This window comes from Plectropomus leopardus, chromosome 4 (genome assembly GCF_026936395.1).
Source record: "Plectropomus leopardus strain MGB_pleo_1.0 chromosome 4, ASM2693639v1, whole genome shotgun sequence".
Classification (NCBI taxonomy): domain Eukaryota; kingdom Metazoa; phylum Chordata; class Actinopteri; order Perciformes; family Serranidae; genus Plectropomus; species Plectropomus leopardus.
This window is the reverse complement of record NC_142179.1, coordinates 89791-106271: the sequence shown is the minus strand read 5'-3', so window position 1 is coordinate 106271 and position 16481 is coordinate 89791. Positions and strand designations below refer to the sequence as shown.

General features: G+C 41.7%; 1 protein-coding gene across 2 annotated transcripts; it reads left to right on the top strand.

Moving 5' to 3' along the window:
* The first annotated feature begins 275 nt into the window (after positions 1-275).
* Positions 276-15098, top strand: spinb (spindlin b). 2 transcript variants are annotated; one of them, XM_088076065.1, is made up of 7 exons: positions 276-402; positions 4616-4933; positions 6583-6631; positions 7726-7820; positions 8025-8180; positions 9204-9437; positions 10725-15098. In XM_088076065.1, exons 2-7 carry the CDS (start codon positions 4879-4881, stop codon positions 10922-10924), a joined length of 789 nt encoding a protein of 262 aa, XP_087932191.1. In that variant the 5' UTR covers positions 276-402; positions 4616-4878; the 3' UTR covers positions 10925-15098. The 2 variants fall into 2 exon arrangements, with proteins under 2 accessions (XP_087932191.1, XP_087932190.1); XM_088076064.1 differs by lacking the exons at positions 276-402; positions 4616-4933; positions 6583-6631 and having other exon boundaries at positions 6641-7820.
* The last annotated feature ends 1383 nt before the right edge of the window (positions 15099-16481 follow it).

The following is a 16481-nucleotide window of genomic DNA, read 5'->3' as shown; positions in this document are numbered from 1 at the left end:
AGTCTTCAAAGGCATATTTTCTCAAAAAATAAAAAATAAAAATACAAAACACAAAAACACAAAGTTGTAAGCCCCTTCCTAAAGCCAAAATATTAAAAATTCAAGTCCCTACCCAGTGCCTCAATTTTTTGACATGCCTCTCCGTTTTTGCACCACCCACTGCCCCTCTCATAAATAACGACCAGCCCCTTAGCAGACTTTTATTTCGTTAAAAAAGAGCTACACACTGCAGTAAAACTCGCGCATTTATTTTGAAGGCCTCATCTCCCGACTTCCGCCGCCCCTGCGTCTTCAGCGCAGCGAGCTTGACGCAGCAGCGGAGACCCAAACGGAGGCAGAGCGGATCAATTTGGAGCCGCGGCGGTTGATCGGGATTATGCGGCGGCGCTGATCGCTGTATCGGTAAGAAACTGCGGCCTCCGGCACCACCGACTGAGCCGTTTAACGGGCCGTTAGTCCGGTCCGACGGTTTACCGCAAACCAGCTAGCTTAGCGCGCGAGCCTCAGACCGCCCCGCTCCCTTTGTTCGTTTGCGCCTTTTTTCTTCGCACCGATGCGGGTTTTGTAAATACTGGCGCAACATGGCCGCCGTCTGGAGGGTCCGCGCACATTTAACGTGTTGTAAACAGTGAGGGGGACAGTGTGTTAGTGCGGGGGACACTGAGGGGGACACTGAGGGGGACACTGAGGAGGAGGTAAACTGTGACCTCTGGATGGACACCTTCATCATCAAACCAAAACAGACACAGACAGACTCCCTGATGATAGTAATGGACATGTCTGCATCTGTGCTGGAGACAGACAGGAGGACAGAGGGACACACACACAGACACACACACACAGAGGGACATAGGTAGGCTACAGATAGATAGAGGGACACACAGACAGACAGACAAGAGGACAGAGGGACACACAGACAGACAGACAAGAGGACAGAGGGACACACAGATAGACAGAGACAGATAGAGGGACACACTCAGAGACAGTTGGGGGCACACACACACACACACACACACACACACACACACACAGAGGGACACACTTGTCCTTAAATCCTAGAAATGTCCTCAAATCTAGAAGCATCCTAAAATTGTCCTAACATCCGAGAAACATCTTAAAATTTGAGAAATGTCCTTAAATCCTGAAAATGTCCAAAAATTCTAGAATTGTCCTAAAATCTGAGAATTGTCCTGAAATTCTGGAAATGTCTTGAAATCCAAATGTCCTAAAATCCCAGAATTGTCCTGAAATCCTAGAGATGTCCTAAAATTCTAAAAGTGTCCTAAAATCCTTGAAATGTCATGAAATCCTGGAAATGTACTAAAATCTTAAAAACGTCTTTAACCCTTGAAATGTCCTAAAATCCCAGAATTGTCCTGAAACCTGAGATGTCCTCAAATCCTTGAAATGAGTGATTTCGTTGGTTGGATGTTTATTTCTGCAGGTCTAAATCAAAAAACAGAGTGTCTGAAACCTTTCGTACGGAGGTCCTTCAGGTGTGTGTGTGTGTGTGTGTGTGTGTGTGTGTGTGTGAGCTGACAGTCAGCTGTGCAGCGCTGCATGTGTGTGTGTGTGTGTGTGTGTGTGTGTGTCAGCGTGCAGCGCTGCGTGTGTGTGTGTTGGCGTGCAGTGCTGCGTGTATGTGTATCAGCATGCAGCGCTGCATGTGTGTGTGTGTGTCAGCGTGCAGCGCTGCATGTGTGTATTTGTGTGTGTGTGTGTGTGTCAGCGTGCAGCGCTGCATGTGTGTGTGTGTGTGTCAGCGTGCAGCGCTGCATGTGTGTGTGTGTGTGTGTGTGTGTGTCAGTGTGCAGCGCTGCATGTGTGTGTGTGTGTCAGCGTGCAGCGCTGCGTGTGTGTGTCAGCATGCAGACCTGCATGTGTGTGTGTCATTGTGCAGCACTGTGTGTGTGTGTGTTGGCATGCAGCGCTGCATGTCTATGTGTATTGGTGTGCAGTGCTGCATATGTGTGTTTGTGTGTGTCGGCGTGCAGTGCTGCATATGTGTGTTTGTGCATTTGTGTGTGTGTGTGTGTGAGTGTGTGTGTGTGTGTGTGTGTGTGTGTGTGTGTGTGTGTGTGTGTGTGTGTGTGTGTGTGTGTGTGTGTGTGTGAGTGTGTGTGTGTGTGTGTGTGTGTGTGTGTGTGTGTGTGTGTGTGTGTGTGTGTGTGTGTGTGTGTGTGTGTGTGTGTGTGAGTGTGTGTGAGTGTGTGTGTGTGTGTGTGTGTGTGTGTGAGTGTGTGTGCAGCAGCTCTGTGGTCTGTCACAGCTGTGATGCTGTCGTGCAGTTTGCAGCTCTTTATCAGCAGAGTTTCTGTGCGACCTTGTAACTGGTGTTTCTCTCGTTATCCGGAGTTTTCTCTGCTGACGGTCTGATTCCTGTTTGTTTGGAGTTTTGCTGAAATGTCGGTGTGAACTCCTCATGGTGACCTTTCCTTTTCCCCCTGATTGTGTTTCATTTGTTATTTACGACATCTATCGTTCGTCTGTCCGTCCTGAAGAGGGATCCCTCATCATCCTCTGCTGCTCCTCCTGAGGTTTCCTCCTCTCTCCCCCCTCTCTCCCCCTCTCTCCCCCTCTCTTACAGGGGTTGTTTTTCCTCGGGTGATGTGAGGGTCTGAGGGCAGAGGGATGGTGCCTGCTGTAAAGCCCTCTGAGGCAAACCCAGTTTTGTGATAATGGGCTCTATAAATAAAACTTACGTGACTTGACTTAACGATGCAAAACATCAGCTGTTACAGAATTTACTTTTCAGAGTTTCACAGACATCAGAAGTTGTTTGTTTTGTTTGTGAAATAATTTTCATAAAGTTTAGTGATGAAAAATCCTCCTGCTGGAAAAATCCTAGAAACGTCCTAAAATCCTGTAAATGTCCAAACATCTTAGAAATGTCCTAAAATCCTACAAATGTCCCTGAAACCCTAGAAACGTCCTGAAGTTCTCGAACTTTTAACGTTGCAAACATCAGAGTTTCAGAAGCAGATGAAGTCGTTAGTTGTGTTTGTGAAATAATTTACGTAAAGTTCAGTGATGAGAAAACATCCTTTTTTTATTTTTCTATTTTCATTATTATTATTATTATTATAATCATATGTTTTCAATTCTATATTATTTTATTTTATCTTTTTATATTTTTGTTTTATTTTTTATAATTCAGTGTCTTCAGAAGGGTCTCAGTTTCTGCAGGGAAAAATGATTGTGTGATCACTCAGTTTTTTATTGATTAATTACAAAATGAATTTCAACATAAATCCAGTATATTATTAGCAAAGATTAATAATCTTGTTTATTTAAAAATAATAATAATAATAATAATTTTCCAATGTTTGAAGACATCGCATCACATTATTTAACCTATTTAGATTTCAGTCTCTTACAGCATTTTTGGAATCATTCATGTAATTTTTCATACAAAAATAAGTTATTCAAAAATTCTCTCCAGTTTATCTCTTGTTTTATTTAATTATAAAGGGATGTTACATTTTTTTGTCCTTAGATGTTTGAAGGTATCACGTTAAATTTTGGGAAATTTAAATTGTGAAAAATGTGATTTTTTTTTTCTCTATTTTCTGACTTTTTGTAGGTGATACTGAATAAAATAATTACCTTTTTCAGTGGGGAATTTGTGTCTGTAAGGATCAAAATTTTAGCTCTGAAGAGTGTAACATGGAGGAATCTCTGACCTCTCACCTCTGACTTCTGACCCTGCGAACTGTGGCTGTGTCGGGGGTTAAACCTCTTTTGTGAAACAGTAATCGGGTTTCGTTGCAGAGCTCAAACTGTGTCCGAGTGAAAGATTCACTCCTGAGAGACGGAGGAGGATTTTAACCGAAAACGCTGGCTGCTCGTTAGCCGGTTAACCCTGTGAATCCTGGCGCGACGTCACTTTTCTTGTGCACCGGATTCAAAGTGTGTAAAACTCTGAAACCAGAGCAAACTGGTTCAATTTCTTTCCCCAAAACAGCTTGTCTAGACATGGGCAACTTATCAGAAGAAATTTTCCCCAAAATAGCATTAATTAATTAATTAACATCAATTGTAAAAAAAAAAAAAAAAAGTACAAGAAAATGACAAAATATTAGCACACGGAAAGTAAATATAAAATAAAACAGGGACATTACCTAATAATAATAATAATAATGAATTTAATATGAAATGTCTTGCAAACTTCAAGAAGTTGAGCAAGGGAAAAATGTTGAAAAAAACTATATTTATAACTGTCATAATCATATGTATTTAGAATTATTCGAATTTTTAAGCACTTTGTTTTCCACGTTTGATGTTTACTTTCCTGGACAAAGTGCTAAAAAAGTAATTCTGTAACCTGATTGAAAATATAGAATATAATGATTATAAAGTCAAAATATTTTCTCTCGCTCTTTAAAAACAATCTTCTAAATCTACATATTTCTTGGAATTTGCTTACTGTTTTTTTGTAAATGTTTTTGAAAGAAATCAAAGATTTAAAAACTTGTGAAAGAAAACTGATCCTGATCCAGGTTTCAAGGGGTTAAAATAAACTCGTCTGTTTATCAATAAAAAAAAAATGAAATAAACGTTAAAACTGGACTGAAAATATTAATGAGAGTGTAAATATTCTGTTTTTGCCCCTCAGGCTGAACTCTGCGTCTCCTCATCGCGTCCAGCAGCCGTGACGTCGCCTCGGTCTCCAGGTGTTAGTCTGTACCCGGCCTGTATGCGGCCTGACCGGGGCCCGGCCTAACTCCTGGTCCTCCTTCTCTCCCACCACCTCCTCCCTCCTTTCCCCACCCTCCTCCCCAACTTTGCCCCCTCCCTCTGTCTTCCCCCACGGCGTGGTGTCCCAGCGTTTAACCCGCACCGGCAGCCCAGCTGGCTGCCCCCCCCACAGGTGGATGAATGAAGACCCCATTCAAGAGCCCAGCGGCCCCGCGGCCCCCCCGAGCGGACGGGGGTGAGTGACAGGACACACAAACACAAAAAACACCGACGCTGTCGGTCTGAGGACCACAGACGGTTTTTATAAACCAGCTCTCATGTCTGACAAACACATTCTGACATTTTTGTTACTCGTGCAGGTGATAGACAGAGGCACAGTGTTCGGGGTCGTCCGTCCGTCCCGTTCTCCTGAGCACAGTTTCTCAAAAAGGAATCCCTTTAAATTTGGCACAAACATCCACTTTGACTCAGTTAATGGACTGATTACATTTTGGTCAAAGGTCACTGTGTCCTCTTCTGTCTCATTCCTGTGAATACAATATCTGAAGAACACCTTGAACTAATTAGATTTTGGTCAAAGGTCAAGGTCACTGTGGCCTTGCATCTCTTTCATATTTATAAACACTTTATGAACACTTTGAGTGAGTTTCCTCAAATTTGGCACAAACGTCAACTTGAACTCATATGAAATAACTAGATTTGGGTGGTCAAAGCCTAAAAGTCAAGGTGACTATGACTTTGAGGCTGTCCCTTACTCATGAATGTGATATCTCAATTCTTCCAATTTGGCACAAATATCCACTTGGTCTCAACATATGAACTGACTAGATTTGGGTGGTCAAAGCCAAAAGGTCAAGGAACTGAAATGAACTTTGGCACAAACATCCACTTTGACTGAAGGATGAACTAATCTGATTTTGGTCATAGGTCAGGGTCTAAATGACCTTAAGTTCATCTCATTCTCGTAAATGCGATACCTCAAGAACGCCTTGAGGGAATGTCCTTAAACTTGTCTCAAAACTCCACTTTGACTCAAGGATAAATTGATTAGATTTCAATTGTAAAAGGTCAAGGTCACTGTGACTTTGTCTGTCTCATTCTTGTGAACACGGTATCTCAAGAACACCTTGAGGGAATTTCCTCAAGTCTGGCGCAATTGTCCACTTGGAGTCAAGGACAAACTGATTAGATTTTGGTCAAAGGTCAAGGTCACTATGACCTTAAGTCTGTCTCATTAATGCCATATCTTAATCTTTCAAATATGGCACAAAAGTCCTCTTTAACTCAATATATGAACTGGCTAGATTTTGGTGGTCACAGCCCAAAGGTCAAGGACACTATGACCCTGAGACTGCCCCGTGCTTATGAAGGTGATATCTCAATCCTTGAAATTTGGCACAAACGTCCACTTTGACTCTTGGATCAAAGGTCAAAGTTTAAATTACTTGATTGAATTGAATTCAATCCCTTTAAATTTGGCTCAAACATCCACTCTGACTGAAGGATTGACAGACAGGAATTTGGCGATCGGAGGTCAAAGGTCACCGTGACCTCACAAAACATGTTTTTGGACATAACTCAAGAATTAATTCGCAAACATCAGCTTTCACAGAAATGTCTCACAGGATAAAATGATAAGGTGAGGACGTTTTATATTCAAAAGGTCAGAGGTCAGCTTCACTGTGACATCATCATGTTGTGTTAAAACACCTCTCTGGTCATGACTCAGCGTCATGACAACATCAGTTCATGGACGGACACGAGCGTAAAAGGCATGAAACTGCGAGGCGGTAATTTTTCACGTGAAAACGCGTCTGGTTTTGCTGCTGATGTCCTCGCCGCCGACAGATGGACGCGTGCTGAATGTGTTTGTTTGTGTTTCAGGACATTCAGGTGTTTCTGCAAACATGATGAAGAAGAAGAACTCGCACAAGTAAGTGTGAAGGGAGCGATCACGTGTAGGGGTTGTCCTTTTCATTCGTACGTTATTTATTAAAATACTGTTTTGGTGAGCGCGGCTGTGATGAAGCCTGTCGGCCGTACGGAGATACCAGACGGATCCGAAGAGAAATAAGATCTACAATAAGATATTTCAGCACCATTTTCATCAAACAGTGACCTGCTGATATTTAACCCTTTAAAACCTGAGCAGATTGGTTTGATTTCTTTCAGAAAGGAGGCAATGAGCAACCTGACGAGACATGGCCTAAAAATGAGCAAAAAATTAGTAAAACAAGAAGAAGAAATTAAAAAAAAAACCCCACAAAAACATGCTTAATAAAGTCAAAACAAACAAGAAAATGACCTAAAAACTTCTGGAAAAAAGTGTATATACGTGTGTGTGTATGTGTATGTGTATGTGTATTATATTATTATTATTATTATTATTATTATTATTATTATTATTATTATTATTTATGCATATATTTACTTTATAGAGATATGTTTTTTCTGTAACATAATTTTAAATATAAAATTATTACAATTATAAATATAATTTTCTGGACATTTCTCTGTTGTTTTTTAAAAATAATTTTCTAATAATCCTCACCTCTTTTTTAAAGCTCATTTTTTGTAATTTTCTCGCCATCATTTTGTCTTGCGATTTGCGGGACATTTTTGCTGAGTTGCCCCCAAGTTTTTGCATCCACTTTACTCTGGATTTTAAGATTCAGTCAGGTTCTGAACGCAGCCAGTTGATGCCGGTTTGTTCCTGTAAACACGTTTTCACCGATTCGCCTCGACTTGGCCGCCGTCAGCTGAGTGTTACTGTCTGATGATGTTGTCCCTGCTGAGGACGCGGCGCACACGCAGCTCTCGTCGTTTCCTTTGGATCGGCGTGCCTGCTTCACTTCTCTTCATTGTGTCCTTTCTCAACTTCTCACTTTTATTTTACTCTCATTTAATTCCCTCATCTTTTCTCCCCTCCCTCCTCTCCTCACTAATCTTCCCTTCTCCTCATCCTCTCTTTTTCGTTTTTCTTTTCGTTGTCCTCGGTTTGTCTGATCTTTGTCCGTCCCCCTGCAGGAAACAGAGGACCAGTGTTGGTCCCAGTAAGACTCTGGCTCAGCCCAGAAGGAACATCGTGGGCTGCAGGATCCAGCACATTTGGAAGGAGGGCAGTAAGTGGGATTAAACAGATGTTTGGGGGATTAAACAGATGTTTGGGGGACACCAGCTGTAGAGAGGCAATGTGCAGCGCAGCTTTTTAGGAGTCATAGTGAGGAAAAGATTTTCCTCTGAAGCTTCACGTCAAACAGAAACTTCTCCATCAGTTCTCGGTAGGAGGCGAGTGTGTAGCTCATAACGTGTGTGTTTCCTCTCAGGTAAGTCGTCCCAGTGGAAAGGGACGGTCCTGGATCAAGTCCCCGTCAACCCGTCCCTCTACCTGATCAAATACGACGGCTTCGACTGCATCTACGGCCTGGAGCTGTACGGGGACGAGCGGGTGGTGGGGCTGGAGGTGCTGCCCGACAGAGTGGGTGAGGAACCGTCTGTTCACGGCTTCAGCACAGTTTGATCCCAGCAGCACCTGGTGGACATCGCTGATGTCCCCTTAAAGGGACACCTCACCCAAAACCGAGAATCCAGTCATTATCTCCTCCCCCTCATACTGACGGAAATTCATTTGAGGTTTTATAGTCCACAAGACGAAGGCGGAGGTTCACGGGGAAAAGGTGACCCACTCAATTCCCAAACAATTAAAGCAAACGGTGACCAGGATTCAAAAGTTAAAAAAAAAACATGATAAAACCGCAAAATGTCTCCATACTGCTCGTCTAAAGTAATCCAAGTGTCCTGAAGCCCCAACGTGCCAAGTTGTTTTGAAAAACATCACTGGCTTCATGTTTTTAGCCTTGTTGTCTTTTTTTTGTTAGTATTTTTAATTTTACTGGCAAAATGTTTTCCTTAGGAGTTCTGCTTTTTTTTTCTTTTTTTTTAATTTAAAAAATGTGGTAATTTTTATAAGTTTTGATGGTTTTCATTAAAAACCTTTGCCCTGGTTTCCTATAAAGATTTTTGCAGTTTTTTTTTCTTTAACATTTTTTGGCAATTTTTGAAGAAATCAAACTCTTGCAAACCCACAGGCCTGCCTAAAAAAAATCCAAAATTACATAATTTACTACAGCTAGCAAGTGTAAAAATAGAAATCATTGTTGGATTATATGTATATATATTTATATATATATATATATATATCTTCAGGCTTCATGACACTTGGGTTACTTGGGATGAGCAGTATGGAGACATTTTGTGGTTTTATTATGTATTTTTAAAAAAAAATTTAACTTTTGAATCCTGGTCTCCTTTTGCTTCAGTTTTTTGGGAGGTGAGTGTGTCACCTTTTCCCCGTGAACCTCCGGCAGCGTTTTGTGGACTATAAAACTTAACCCGGCTTTCCATCAGCATGAGGGGGAGGAGATAATGACTGTATTTGCTTTTTTGGGTTTTTTTGGGCCAACTGTCCCTTTAACCCCCTGTGTGGCTCTCTGTGATCGGCCCAGCTCCGGCCCGTGTGAGCGACTCGCTGCTGGCGGAGACAATGATCGGGAAGGCGGTGGAGCACATGTTTGAGACGGAGGACGGGCCGAAGGAGGAGTGGAGGGGGATGGTGCTGGCTCGAGCTCCCATCATGACCTCCTGGTTCTACATCACCTACGAGAAAGACCCGGTGCTCTACATGTACCAGCTGCTGGACGACTACAAGGAGGGCGACCTGCGCATCATGCCCGACTCCAGTGAGCCCCGAAACTTTACTGCTCGTTTAGAGTCACTGCACCTAATGCAACAACATTCGCTCAAATTTCTCTTACATTTTCTCCTAATTTTCTGGTGAGAGAAAATATGCATGTTGTCTGTGGTGTCTGACAACATGTAGGATAAAAAAAATCACCAAAAATTTGTAAAGAAAAAAGTTTTTTTTTTCATCGAATTCACGCAAGAATTTTATTTTACTTTTTAAAGATTATTTGTTGGGCTTTTATTGCCTTTAATGGACAGGACAGTTTAAGTGTGAAAGGGGGGAGAGAGAGAGGGGAGTCGAGACCCGAAGAAAACGAGAAAGAGAAGAGGAAACATGTCTTCCAAACCCACAGCCATGTTTTCTTTTAAAATCACCAGGATTGTTTTTTCAGGGATTTTTCTTTCTTTAAAAATTGCCTTAAAAACTTTATTTTTATTTATTTATTTTTTTAAGAAAACAAGTCTTTAAAAACATTAGAATTTTTGAAGAACTATTAAAAAATCACCAAAAAGTTGTAAAGAAAAAGAAATCAACTTTCTTCAGACTTGCCTAAAGAATTTTAATTAAAAAAGGTTACATTTTCTTATTTTTTTAATTGCCTAAAAAGTTTTAAGGAATAAACACCAAATTTTATTTTTTTTATATATATTTATTTATTTAATTATTTATTGTTGAGAAAACATGCCTTTTAAAACCACAGGCATATTTTTAAAAAAAAAAAATCACCAGATTTTTTTCCTTTAACAACAGCCCAAAAATCTAAATTAAAAAATGCCTTTTTAAAAAAAAACAAATAAAAAACTAAACATGCCCTCTAAACCTGCAGGCATGTGGGTTTTTTTTCGGTTTTTTTTTCAGTTACTTCAACATCCTACTGATTATTTGTTGTCGCTCTGTGTCATCACAGTGAGCATAGTTAGGCTTCCTCCCACCAAATCTGCCTGCGGCACAAATAAAAGTAACCTGACTCTGAGCCTTACCTTACCTGAGCATCCTTTAGCTCCGATTGTTCAGATTTGGGGATATGAAGCATTCAAAGGTCCCTCAAGAAAAGACATCACAGCAGAAATCTCAGTGTAGGCGCTGGGGAACTGTTTTTATTGAGGTCAAAGGTTACGGCTGAAAATAACAACAGAACTAAACAACAAGCCGACTTCGTGAATCTCCGGTTGTCTCTCCTGAACCGATTGTTGTTATTTGCACGACGTCACAGTGATTCTGTCTTTGCTGACTTTGTGTCCAACCAGACAAATCAACCTTTCTGTCTCCGTCCTCTCTGCAGACGACTCCGTGACGGCGGAGCGGGAGCCCGGCGAGGTGGTGGACAGCCTGGTGGGCAAACAGGTGGAGTACGCCAAAGAAGACGGCGGGAAGCGGTCGGGGATGGTCATCCACCAGGTGGAGGCCAAGCCCTCCGTCTACTTCATCAAGTTCGACGACGACTTCCACATCTACGTCTACGACCTGGTCAAGACCTCCTAAGACCAGAAAACCCGGTCCAGGACCCCGAAAAGACTTACGGAGACCTGCCTAGACCCGCTGAGAAAAAAAGCCCCCCCAAGTGAAGAAAAACTAGAGCTAGGATTCGAAACAGCCACCATCTGCGGAGACGCCTGAGACGGATCAAATCCTTCTTTACTCCTTTTTTTCTGCCTTAAACACGGGAAAAAAACTGCACCGCCCCCTCGCCAGGACAGGAAACTACAACCAGTTCCAGGTCTTCAGGCGAGTCCATCATCCGTCATCGGTGTTTGGATGTGTCCTCAGAGACACCTGGTTTTAAAGTACCTCGAGATCCTCCAGATGAAAAAGAAATCCCAAAAAGGTCTGAAACTGTTTGAGTGAGCAGAAAGACCTCCTCGCCCCTCTCCTGAAACCCCATCAGACCGCCTGAGACCTCCGCCGCCAGAGGATGGGGGGCGGGCAGGACTGAGGGTTAATGAAGGGAGGGACTGAGAGCTGATCCGTCGTCGAAGGTGAACTTTTCTGGTCACACGGGAGGAACTCCGATCCCAGAGCGTCTTACGAACCCTGCCTCGCTGCAGGACCACGAACAAACAAACGTCTGATGGGCGTTGAGAGGACGACAGACACTTTCCCATTTAAATTCTTTTAGCTTTTTTTTTTTTCCTCCTGATTTCACGACTTTGAGTTCGACACCGCAGACGCTCGGGCGTGTTCGTTCAGCTGCATCAGTTGGTCCAAAGCGGCGTCGTTAGCCGTCCTCCTCGCGGTCGCCGCCCCGATTCACAGGAATGCTAACGATGCTGACGGTAACCAGGATGATGATGAAATACGTTCACACGAACTTTGTAATTGGCCCAGATTCAGAGGAACACAGCAGTGTTTTTGGGAAAGGTTTGTCAGATGAGACAATCGGTATCAGTTTTTCTAACTCTACATTTGGGATGTTTTGGCTCCTCAACATTTATAATACATATATATCCATTTGATAAATGGTTAATAACACATGACAGTGTAGCTGCAAATAGATATTTGTTTTACATTATTTTAGATATATAACTTATGCTTTGAAGACAAGAATTGTGCCGGAGGAATTAAAATTTTTAAAGGGAAACGTTGCTGATTTTAAACCTTTTTTGTGCCATCTAGGGTTGCAATTAACAATAACTTTTATTTATGATTAATCTGTTCCTTACTTTTCTCTTAATCGATCAGTTCTTTGGTGTATAAAATGTCATAAAATGGGGAAAAATGTTGGATCAGTGTTTCCCAAAGAAGATGTACACAACTCAAATATGTTCAGTTTAGTGTCATAAAGAAGAAAAGAAACCAAAAAGTTTTCACATTTCAGAGGCTGAAATCAAAGAATTTTGAATTTTTTAGTCTTGATTTTCAAATTTAAGGGTTCGTACAGTCATGAAAAACCTAGAAAAATTCATGGAATGTGCATATACTAATTTCCAGGCCTGGTTTGGAAAACTAATAACCCCGAAGATTTTGGAAAAGTCATGGAATTTTTCCCACTAAACTGTTGAATAACACATGATGTGCTCATTGGAAATTTGAAAATCTAATGAGAATTTCTGTTTTTACAGTCTCTGGCTCTGATGAACGGATTCATTTTTGGAGATTTTAAAGAAAAAACTTACAAATACAAATACAGGCAAGGTTTTTTTTTTGTTTTTGTAAATCACCAAAAATTTGTGAAGGAAAAAAATTGCCTTGTTTTTTTAAACTTAAAATCGCAAAAAAAAAAAAGGTTTAAATTGTTTTCTTGAAAAAAATCACCAGTGTTTTCTAAGAAAAAAAATAAACAACATGTTTCTTTAAAATATGCCAAAAAGTTTTAAAGAAAACGTTTCAAATATCTGAAAGAAAACATGCCTTCCACACCTGCTGGCATGTTTTCTTTGATAGTCGGCAGTGAAATAAATATAAAGTTCGGCCATTTGAAGTTCAAAAGTCAGCAACTAATCAGTTACTAATTGCAGCTCTGTGTCATCACAGTGGGCGGAGTTCGGCTTCCTCCCGTGACACCAGCTCCCCGTCTCTCTACGGCGTGACGTAAAATTGAGCGGAGAGTTCAGAGCGCTGGTGTCACGGAGGGAAGACAAACTCCGCCCACACCGCGATGACACAGAGCTGTTTGAAAATCCTCAAAGTTTCCCTTTAAGTAAATCAGCTCGCAGTGACATCACAGTGTGTTGTTAACCATTTATCACATCTTTATATGCTGCTAACAAATGTTAAATAAGATGTTTATCCTGGATCAGCGACTGAAGCATTTCCCCAAAATGTCTGATGTCCCCTTAACGGTTTCCTTCGGACAGCCGATGCAGTATTGAGCAGTTCCGATCAGTCCTGAGTTCAATTAAAACCAAAAAGTCGCCACATCATGTACAGCCTGAGCGAAGGTGAAACTGTAGCAGTCATCACGCCCCGCCCCCTGCCTGAGGCGCTCTTTCCTGATTGGCTGGACTCGAGCACAGAGGCGGTTGTGATTGTCTGTTGGAAGTTGATTTATATGTTTTTATAGAATCTGTCCCCTTCTTATATCTTCTGCTTTTCTATGTTTATATGAGCTGCAGATCGCCTTGTTTTCGTTGTATATTATCTGTTTTCTGCTTTTATGTCGCGTCTCTTCTGTTCTGTCTTTACTGTACATTATTACACTGTTAGTTGTAGGAAGCTCACAGCTGAAATTCTCGTTTCAACCAAAACGACTGAATATTTCTTCCCAACTTCACACCGCTGAATCCAGCTGATGTGCAGGATTTTCTTTTATGAGAATTTTTACTTCAGCTGTATATCGACAAATGGCTCCTCTCCGTAATGGACTCTGTGTGCGGTGCTCCTCCCTTACAACCATCAGTCCTCAGTCAGGGGGTGATGGAAGAAACTCCATCTCCCACAATGCCGTGCTCTCAGCTGATGCAGCTCCACCCACCACAGTGACATCAGCACGAACAGCCATGTTGCCTGAACCGCGTCTCATGTGCCTGAAGGGACTCGAACGCCTGAAGCTGCATGTTTTAAAGAACGTAAACATTATATATACGTTTTCGTTATGGTTCCCAAATCTCACTTAAAGTTCGAGTCCACGGTGTCTGTTTCACAGCGTTTCCTTCTGATTTTAGAGTTGGAAGAACCTGCGTTACTGTTCTAGATTCTGTTTGATGTTTGGGAAAGCGTCCCATCAACCGGTGTGTTCTGGTTCTAGAGCAAGGATGTAGTGTTCAGGAATTTAGTGTTAGTATTTGTTTTGGCATTTTTTAGGACAGATCACCAGCGTGAAAGGGGGACAGCCCAGGGAAGATCTGCAGCAGGGACGCTGCCTCCATTCACGGGGCGCATGCTTCACCCACTCAGCCACCGGACGCCCCGTGTTCACGAACATTTTGTCCCAATTCTTAAAACTAAATCTGGAAACTGTCGACTGTTGGCATCGGTTCTAGAGTCTGTTGTTTGACACAGTAGACCGTAAACAGTCAGCCTGCACGTTGTGACTCGAGAACATGGAAAGTTCGTAACGTGAAAGTTCCCTCTCAGCCTTCACTCTCAGGCCGAGGTTTTCTAGAACATTTCGGAAAGCTCCCCCTCTGTCATTTGTTAGCATCTGTTCCAGAACCGGCCGTATAGTTCTGTGGGACTCGTCCAGTCACAACGTGCACACGTTTGTTATTTTAATTGAAAGCTCCAGATTCTAGAAGGTTCTGACTGTAGAACGGGCCCGGGAGTATGTGAACCCAGGTTGTGGTTTTGAATTCTGGAACCCCTCTTGTTCTGGTTCTAGAACACGCTCAGTTGGGGATCAGCTGATTTATTGTTTAGATATCGCTGAGATGTACCGCTACAGGAGACGAGAACGTTCTTGACAACAGCGAACAAAAGAAGTATTTCCTGTTTAAATAGTCGGGGGAAACGTGCCGATGATGATTTGGTTTCAGGTAGAAATGTGTGTTTGATCCGCTCACCTGGGCGTCCCTGCTGCTCTCTGCTGTTTCTTTAATCTTATTTTGGTCACAAAGGAAATATCCAGGAGATCCTGATCTTCAGGAGGGTAAAATCAGACGCTTTTCTTTCCGTTTTCTCTCCACCTGGAACCGTTCGCCTGGAGCTTCGGGCTCCATGAACCGCGTGACGTTCAGACTCCTGGGTGGTCGAGGGCGGTGGGGATGGGGGACGGGGGACGGGGGCGGGGGGCAGAGACCGGGGTCTGGGTGGACCTTCAGCCTCTGATATTGGGACTTCAGTAGTCGTCTGTTCAGGAGCCGACACACCGTTCGTATTTCACAGAAAAGCATTGATCTTTGGTGTGTGTGTGTGTGTGTGTGTGTGTGTGTGTGTGTGAGAGAGAGAGAGAGAGTGTGTGTGTGTGTGTGTGTGTGTGTGTGTGTGTGTGTGTGTGTGTGTGTGTGCTGTGGATCAGCCCCTGCAGTGTTGTTTTTGCATGCCTATATAGCTCAGTGTAAATCGATGTGAGTTGCATGTCAGTGTAGTTTCGGTTGTTCAGCTGACGTCTGTCTGTTGTGGCTTTTGGGTGACTTTTGTTTGATTTTTTTTCTTTTTTCTTTTCTCTCCTGGTTTCATTTTGTGTCCCAGAGGCCACTGCTGCTGATTTTTGGGGGTTATTAAGCAACTTAAGAAAAAAAAAAAGAAAACAAAGAAAATCCTCCTGGAAACAGAGCTGGCAGCAGTTTTTATCTCGAGGCAACGACTGACTGAGTGTGAATTCTGTTTTTGGGCGGACTGTCCCTTTAAAGAGTGCCAACTACAGATGCCAGTGTTGTACAGCAGCGAAAAACTCCCTCTATTTACTAAAATAAACTGTTTCTCTGTTTTTTTTCACACCTGACTCTCTCGTTTCTTTCTGACGTCGCAGCAGGTGGATCGTCGGCTCAGAGGAGACGTTACCGAAGCAGAAAGTAAAATAAATAAACCAGCAGGTAAAATGTACGAATAGATTCGGTTAACCCTCCGATATTATGCAATGACAAGAAATCATTTTGAAAATCACCTGAAAAGAAGCTTCTTTTTTGTTTTTTAAAAGAAAGTAATTTCAAAAAACATCAATAAGCAAATGACCTCAAGAAAGTGCAAAAAAACTTCTCTAACATAATATTAAACATTATTTTTAAGAGAATTATTAATATAGCTTTGTAGTCATCTCCCCTGTATTTTGATATCTTACATTTTTTCTCATGTTTTTGAGAGAAATAAAACCAATTTTTTGCATTGACTGTAAATGTAGAATGCAGAACAAGAAAACTGATGCGGATCCAGGTGTAAAAGGGTTAAAAAAAATAAAATCATAATCTGGTTTCAAGTAGATTATTTATAGTTGAGCATGAAAGTCAATTCATATAAACAAATATGTCCACGGAGTTTATATTCAATTTTATGATCCTTCAACAGGAATATCGTGATCAGAAATGGACATAAATGTACATATTTACATATCTAATAACTTTAAAATTAAAGATTAAGTCAAACATACAGTGGAAAGTTCAGGGATCATGAAAAAAATGAAAAATGAAAAAAAAAATCAATCAATAAATAAAAAAACATTTTTTTA

What these genes read in the sequence shown, in the direction of transcription:
- spinb (XM_088076064.1), top strand. Translation starts at nt 7,475, where the DNA reads ATGATGTTGTCCCTGCTGAGGACGCGGCGCACACGCAGCTCTCGTCGT. An exon ending in GCACATTTGGAAGGAGGGCA is followed by an intron (nt 7,821 to 8,024) that starts GTAAGTGGGATT and finishes GTTTCCTCTCAG; the next exon opens with GTAAGTCGTCCCAGTGGAAA. An exon ending in GCGCATCATGCCCGACTCCA is followed by an intron (nt 9,438 to 10,724) that starts GTGAGCCCCGAA and finishes TCCTCTCTGCAG; the next exon opens with ACGACTCCGTGACGGCGGAG.